The sequence below is a fragment of the Zonotrichia albicollis genome, chromosome 20 (genome assembly GCF_047830755.1).
Source record: "Zonotrichia albicollis isolate bZonAlb1 chromosome 20, bZonAlb1.hap1, whole genome shotgun sequence".
NCBI classification, from domain to species: Eukaryota; Metazoa; Chordata; class Aves; order Passeriformes; family Passerellidae; genus Zonotrichia; species Zonotrichia albicollis.
Window position 1 is genome coordinate 9,724,753 of NC_133838.1, and position 7,357 is coordinate 9,732,109.

General features: G+C 60.3%; 1 protein-coding gene across 1 annotated transcript; it reads right to left on the reverse strand.

The window, feature by feature from the left end:
- Nucleotides 1-3,928: 3,928 nt before the first annotated feature.
- Nucleotides 3,929-7,128, reverse strand: GJA4 (gap junction protein alpha 4). Its single transcript, XM_005492339.4, has 2 exons — nucleotides 6,919-7,128; nucleotides 3,929-6,103 (listed from the first exon to the last, which is right to left on the reverse strand). The coding sequence occupies exon 2, from the start codon at nucleotides 6,081-6,083 to the stop codon at nucleotides 5,052-5,054; it is 1,032 nt and encodes a 343-aa protein (XP_005492396.1). The 5' UTR covers nucleotides 6,084-6,103; nucleotides 6,919-7,128; the 3' UTR covers nucleotides 3,929-5,051.
- Nucleotides 7,129-7,357: the final 229 nt, after the last annotated feature.

Here is a 7,357-nt window from a genome sequence, read left to right on the forward strand (position 1 = left end):
ACCCTCTGTCCTGCCCAGGTCCTGCATTGCTCCTGCAATCCATCGTGAACAGCTCATGAGAGGAGGAGAGGTGGTTTCCTCAGGCAGGATGCTGGCAGCAAGCTGTGCCCCAGCTCACTGAGGGGACTGGGACAGCTGCTGTGCCTGGGGGACAGTGACATCCCCCTGGCCATCCGGCACACCTGGATGGCTGCTCTGGATGTCCGGTTAGATCAGAGCAGGGATCCAGCTGGGGATGAGGTGACCCTGTGCTGGCACAGGGATGTGTGACGGTGTTCACAGGGGTCTGAGGATGAGGGAGGAGACGAGGATCTGACTCCATGTTTCAGAAGGCTTGATTGATTATTTTATGATATATATTATATTAAAACTATACTAAAAGAATAGAAGAAAGGATTTCATCAGAAGGATGGCTAAGAATAGAAAAAGAAGGAATGAATAACAAAGGTTTGTGGCTTGGGCTCTCTGTCCGAGCCAACTGACTGTGATTGGCCATTAATCAGAAACAACCACATGAGACCAATCACAGATGCACCTGTTGCATTCCACAGCAGCAGATAACCATTGTTTACATTTTATTGCTGAGGCCTTTTAGCTTCTCAGGAGGAAAAATCCTAAGGAAAGGATTTTCCATAAAAGATGTCTGTGACAGGGATGTCCCAAGGCCATCTGGGCCCTTCCTGCAAGGCCTGCAGTGATGATGCTTTGGGAGGAGAGGAGCAGGGTGGGAGCAGGGCTGGCAGGGACTCACACTCTGCTGTCCCATCCGGGTGCAGTGCAGTGACCCCAGGACACCCTGGACCTGTCCCCAATGGGGTGACCCTGGGACACCCAGACCTTCCCACAGCACGGTGTCCCCACAGCCCCGGGGCACGGCGGGTGCTCACCCCAACTGTCCTGGAGAGCAAATGAAACATCCCTCAGCGTGTGTCCCACAACCCCTGGAGACGTCTGCTCCCTCCCAGCCCAGGCTTTTCCCAGGCTCTGGATTTGCCCTTTTCCTGAGAGCAGCCAAGTCTTTCCCAGCCTCCACGTCTCGCTTCCTGCTATGGCTCCCTCCATGCTGCTCCTGGAGGCTCCTTCTGTGGCCAGAAAGGGCCTGAAGTGCCGTGGGAGAGGAGCAGCTCTGCTCTACAGCAAGTCACATCCCTCGAGCCATAGCTGGGGACAGCTACAGGGGAACGTGTTCCCTTCCCATTCAGCTACAGGGGAACGTGTTCCCTTCCCATTCAGCTACAGGGGAACGTGTTCCCTTCCCATTCAGCATAGGGGAATGTGTTCCCTTCCCATTCCTTTCCCATTCCTTTCCTATTCCCTTCCCATTCCCATCCCATCAATCCCCAACGAGGGGATCAATGGATCTTCCTGCACGTACAGCTCAGGCTTGGTTCCCTAACCCCAGCACTCCAGGAGCACTGTGGGTCCTTGTTTTTAGGCCACATGGATCTTCCCATGCCACAAAAAGCCTCTGGCTCTGCAGGCAGCAGCCTCTGCTTGCCTGGTGTTGCATCAGGATGATGCCCTGAGCTGCTGGCAGGGTTAGGAGCCATGCCAGGGTGGGCACAGGGTGCTGGGCACTGCAGTCCTGGTGCCTCCACACGAGGAAATGGCTGGGGGTGAGCGACAATGTCAGGATGCAGCTATTGAGTGCATTTCCTCCCTCCTGCAGTTCTCACACAGGGCTGCATTGTCTGCCATGCCCGTGCATGGAGGGACCCTAGTGGAGGGCTAAATATAACCCCAGGGAGGAAGGGAGCACCGTGGGGTTTGCTTTTCCTTCACTGTGCACCATTGGAAAGGGCAGGATTATTCCTGGTTTGGGGTTGCCCCAGTGGTGGGCACAGAGTGCTGGGGTCAGGGCTCTGTGCCTGGCCTGGGAGGATGCTCCTGACTGCTCCCACTCCCCCTGAGGACACACCTGGGCAGTGACAGGGCCCTCTGGGCACGTGTGGCCATGCTGTGGCCCTGCCTGGCACCCTCCTGCCCTGCTCTCTGCCCTTCTTCCCCCTCAGCTGTGATTCTGCTCCCACCTCGGCTCTTCCTGAGTGGGTCACATTTAGACATTTGCTGTTTGCTGCATGCTGGGAAAGGTTAAAAATAAACTCCTTGGTGCTTGGCCAGCACCGCAGGCAGGGCAGCCCTCTGTCCCAGGCATGGCAGAGCTGAGCAGGGTGCCTGGCATGGACTGGTCAGAAACCTGGTCAGAAACCTCCCTGCAGAGGAGCCCCAGGGCTTCTGGGGACTGTGACTGGTGTTAGACCAACATCCCCAGCAGGAATTTGGGTTCTGGGGAGAGAACTGGCAGAGCTGCCTCAAAGAGTTTCCTAACTCTGGGGGTGCCCATGGGACCCCCTCACTGTGCCAACATGGGGCTCAGCATCATCATCCAGGGCCGGGTGTTGGGGGAGCGAGTGCCGTTCCCACAAGGGACCGGAGGGAGCTGTTTACTCAGGAGGGAGTGTGGAGGTGTGAGAAATGCCTGTCTGGCCACTGTCTGTCCCCGGGCTGTGCCAAAGCGCTCAGCCTGGCCTCTTATCAGCTCCAAACTTTTATTTGCCTAAGGGCTGCCCGCCCACCTTCTGCAAGGCTGCTGCCAACCGCAGCCCCGCCGCTGCCCCCTCCCCAGCCCGGCCCGCAGGTAAACCCCTGGCTGTTGTTGTTGGCAGCACGTCCCGGCGGCTGGGGGGTCACTGCAGCTGCCCCGAGGCACTTTGTCACAACACGGGAACAATGGTGGGACACGGAGCTGTGTTTGTGCAGCGCCTGGGCACTGCAAATCCAGGCAAGGGAAAGGGGGGGTCTCGGCTGTCTTGTTTTTCACCTTGCAGGGTCGCTAGGAAAAGCGTGATGCTCCCTTTGTGCCAACAAAAATAGGAGTCCGGGAGAGGGGAGGTGACCTGGGGACACTGTGGTGGGTAAACATGGCATGGCTGCTCCATTCCCTTTCACTCCCTTTCCTCCTGACCCAGCACCCAGGCTGCTCCCCCCAGAGCTCTGCTGGTTCCTGGGGAGCATTGGGATGTGGCCCCCATTGTGCTGGGGTGGCCTGGCAGGTCCCAAATGGGCAACAGGGCAAGGTCCCTCCAGAGCCCCTCAGCCCACAGCAGGAGATGACTAGTGCAAAGTAATAAAAACCCCAAAAACCCCCAAACTATCAGGCGCTGGGCTGATTCCTCCCTAAACCCCACAGGGCTCCAAGGCACATGGCTCCACAAAGTCCCTGCAAACTGCAGGGCAGGGTCCTCCCACAGCAGATCCACCCCAGCCTCCTCCAGGAGGGCACAGGGAAGAGCTGGGAGCTGTTGATGTGCCCAGACCCCCACCCCAAGGGGTTTCACCCCCCTCACCCTCAGCAGGGAGGAAGCCAAGGGTGGGCTCGGCTCCCAGCCCAAGGGCAGCTCAGCTGGGTGCCTCCCAGCTCATTTCCTCCAGTGGCCGATGGCAGCGATACTGCCCCATATCACCCATATTTCATTTTCTCCAGGGTATTTTTAGCCTGTCCCACCCTTACTAGAGAGGCCCTTGATACAGAGCAGGCTCTGCTCTGGCCTGGCTTGGCTGGGGAAACTAAACAACAGCCCCAGCCACATTGTGTGCCTTTATCTGTGGCTCATTTCCACCTATTATGCAGCCAGGAGCAGCTCCATGGCCTCTGCTGGGTTTATCTGCAGAGTGGAGGGAGAGGGGCTGAGCTCTGCTTTGGGCCACCACGAGCCTGGGACGTGACAGTTCTGTCAAAACCCTGAGTTGAGGCTGGCCTCAGGGGGACAGGAGGCCACAGCAGGGAGGGTTGTGCTTTCAGTGGGTGAGTGGCACCCACAGCAGAGATGGGTGTTCACTTTTCCCTTCCCAGAGCACAGCATTTCCCCCTCCCTCAGCCCCAAACCCTCACCTGCCCTCCCAGAGGCAGCTGGAGGCTGCAGGAAGCACAGTCACACCTCCTTCACCTTTTCTCATTCATCCAACTTTATTCAACAAGAATGCAACACAGAATCTGCCAGGGGAAGGGACACAGTGCTGAGGGCAGTGCCCACACCCCACCCTCACACCTGGGTCACACAGGACCTGCAGCCCCTTGCTCACAGCAGGACAATCGCCTCTCACAGCATCAGTGGGCTGGGGAAATCAGGGTGACAGCTCCTGTGACAAATTTGTCCTTCCAGCCCCCCCTCCCCAGCCCCTCAGCCCACAGCAGGAGATGACTAGTGCAAAGTAATAAAAACCCCAAAACCCCCAAACTATCAGGTGCTGGGCTGATTCCTCCCTAAACCCCACGGGGCTCCAAGGCACATGGCCAGGCTGGACACAGCTCCCCAAAGTCCCTGCAAACTGCACCTTTAAGGCAGAAACTCCATGCTCAGCCCAGCAGGTTAAAAATAACTTAAAGGCACACATCCCATGGGAAAGAGCCCAGGGCTGGGAGGGGAGGAACTCACACTCCTGGGTCACCCACAGTGACCCAGGGATCTGCTGGTGACAACAGAGCTGGCTTAACCCCTCATGTCCCATGGGGAGGAGGCAGCTCTGCAGCAAATCCTGGGCAGGTGCCAGGGCCACTGGAATGGGATGGGGCTGGTGGCCAGGATCAGTCAGTGCTGCCCCAGCCCAGCTTTTCCTGGCAGTCCCAGCTCAGCCTGCTCCATGTGGAGGCTGCAGAGCAGCAGCTTCCCACGGCTGCACTCCCGGCTCTGGGGTCTGGCTGAACCGCAGCTCCCAATGGCCAGCAGCCTCCAGCCATGCCTTGGGGACAGCCTGTTCCACGCCGTGGCTCCAGGGCTTTCTCCCTTTCCCACGGCAAGGCACACAGGACACGCTGTCCCGGGGAACTTTGTGCAGTTTCCTTCCTTGCAGGGTCTGTGGGGAAAACCGGCGAGAGCTCCACAGCCTGAGCATCCCATCCCAATCCCAGGGCGGGCAGGTCTCCGGAGCCTCCAGAGGGGAATGTGTACAGCACAGAACCGGGCAGGAGGCAGCTGCCTGCCCACAGCCAGCACCTTTGCAGGCACAAGGGAGCGAGGAATGTCCCCCTGCAGGCCGGGGCCAGCCCGGCACTACACATATTGCTTTTTGGAGGCTGAGCTGCCCGGCCGGCTGCCCGGTTTCTCCTCCGGGGCGGAGGCTTCAGCAGCCCCGGGGGCGTAGGGGTCTGACAGGGGTCTGCTGCCACCGCCCAGGGCCAGGTTCTCCTCGTTGCGGTAGTTGGCCCAGTTCTGCTCGCTGGAGAGCTTGTTGTAGGTCTGGTAGGAGGGTGCGTGGCTCTCAGCCATGGGCAGGAAGGGATAGTGCTTGGGAGAGTAGGGACTGGTGACCATGTCATCCACAAAGGTGTCCTGGCTCGGCACAGCTGGCCCTGACACTTTCTTGATGTTGCTAAGCAGGCTCTTGCAGCAGAGGTGGAAGAGCTCCAGGAGGTTCAGGATTAAGGAGATCAGGCCCATCACCAGCATGAAGATGATGAAGATGCTCTTCTCAGTGGGGCGGGAGATGAAGCAGTCCACCTGATGGGGGCAGGGGTCCCTCTTGCACACGTAGCGGGGCACCATGGAGAAGCCATACAGGTACCACTGGCCCACGAGGAAACCGGCCTCAAAGATGCTCTTGCAGATGACGCTGGTGATGTAGGTCCACATCAGAGCCCCTCGGATCTTGAGCCGCCCGCTCTCTGTCATGTAGATCTTGGACATCTTCTTCTCCAGGGCTGCCAGGGCCTGCTCGATCTTGGGGTCCTTGCTGTGCACAGCCCGAAGCTCGCTCTCCTGCCTCTTCAGCTTCTCCTCCTTGCGGGAGAGGTAGACAACGTGGCCCAAGTAAATCAGGGTCGGGGTGCTGACGAAGAGGAACTGGAGCACCCAGTAGCGGATGTGGGAGATGGGGAAGGCTTTGTCATAGCAGACGTTGGTGCAGCCTGGCTGCTTGGTGTTACACACGAAATCCGACTGCTCGTCCCCCCACACGGACTCCCCGGCCAGGCCCAGGATGAGGATGCGGAAGATGAAGAGCACGGTGAGCCAGATCTTCCCGATCACCGTCGAATGCTCCTGGACTTGGTCCAGCAGTTTCTGCAGGAATTCCCAGTCACCCATCTTCTAGGAACCCTTTGCCTCTGCCAGCAGAGAGAAGACAGCGGCCACGTCAGTGCCCTGTTTCCATGTTGGGGAGCACAGATGTGACCACCCAAACCCTGCTTTTTCAGGATATGGCTGCTCTGCAGAGTGTCCCAGCAAACCCTCTGAGGAACATCCCACTTCTGAGGGAGGGAGGGTTCCAGGCAGCGTTTAGGAGTCCCAGAGGGCTCCTCCTACACAGTGCAGGAACAGAGAGCTGGGAGAGACCGGGATTCTCTCCTCCCAGAGGCACCCACAGATCGTGGCTCTCCTGGTCACTCTGGGGACAGCCCACAGCCAGTGAGGTTTTGGGGCTGCCCAGGGAGCTCAGGGCACCTGGAGAGGAGGCACTGTGGGGCCTCACAAATTTGCTGCTGCCCTGGCTTTCCCAAAAAGCAGAGAGCAGGATGGTCTAGAGGGGAAGCACATGCCAGGGACCTGTATCCCTTGGGGTACAGCTGCCACCCCATGCCTATTCAGCCCTCACCCCAAACTGAACGGACAGCCCCCCATGCTGCGGGGCCATGGACGCCCAGCCCCAGTCCCCTCCCATGGCCAGGGGATCCCCAGCACCGCTCACCACCCTGCTGCCACTCCCGGCATTCTGGGGAGCCAAGCCCGCACCCCGCGGGCGCTCAGTCCGGCTGTGAGAGCGGGACAGGGCGGACGCAGCCCCGGCTCCTCATTAACCGCTACTAATTAAGCACAGAAGTGCCGGCTGTGCCGTTAAAGGAACCCCGGCAGCGGTGGGGTGCCCTGTCCCCAGCACGGTGTCCCCGAGCGGTGCCGGTGTCCCGGCGGTGCCCGCACTCACCTCCGCCGCGCCGGGCACGTCCCGCGGGGCTCGGGCCGCGCTCAGTGTGCGGGGTCGGGCCGGGTGCCTCCGCTTATTCGGGGCCCGGGGAAGCCGGAGGAGGAGCGTGGGCAGGAAACCGGGGGCCGGGGCTTAGCACCGGGCCGGGCCGAGCTGCAGGTGTGCGGGGCCGCCCCCTCCCGCGGCCCCCGGAGCAGGGGGCGGCCCCGGCGGGCGGGGCGGGGGCGGCCGGAGCCGTCGGGGCCGAAGCTGGGGGGGAACAGTGGGAAGCTCGGGTGCCTCTCACACTTTCATCTACGGCTGTGTGTCCGCCACCGGGCAAACCGCTGAGCCAGAGACCCCGGGATGCTCCGTCCGATCCCCGCCGGTGTCCCGGGGATGTTCCGTCCTTGCCCGACCCGCCCGGACCGCGGCTGCGGCGCTCATGGTTTGCCCCCGA

Excerpts from the sequence above, each read along its gene's own strand:
- GJA4 (XM_005492339.4), bottom strand. The coding sequence starts at position 6,083 with ATGGGTGACTGGGAATTCCTGCAGAAACTGCTGGACCAAGTCCAGGAG.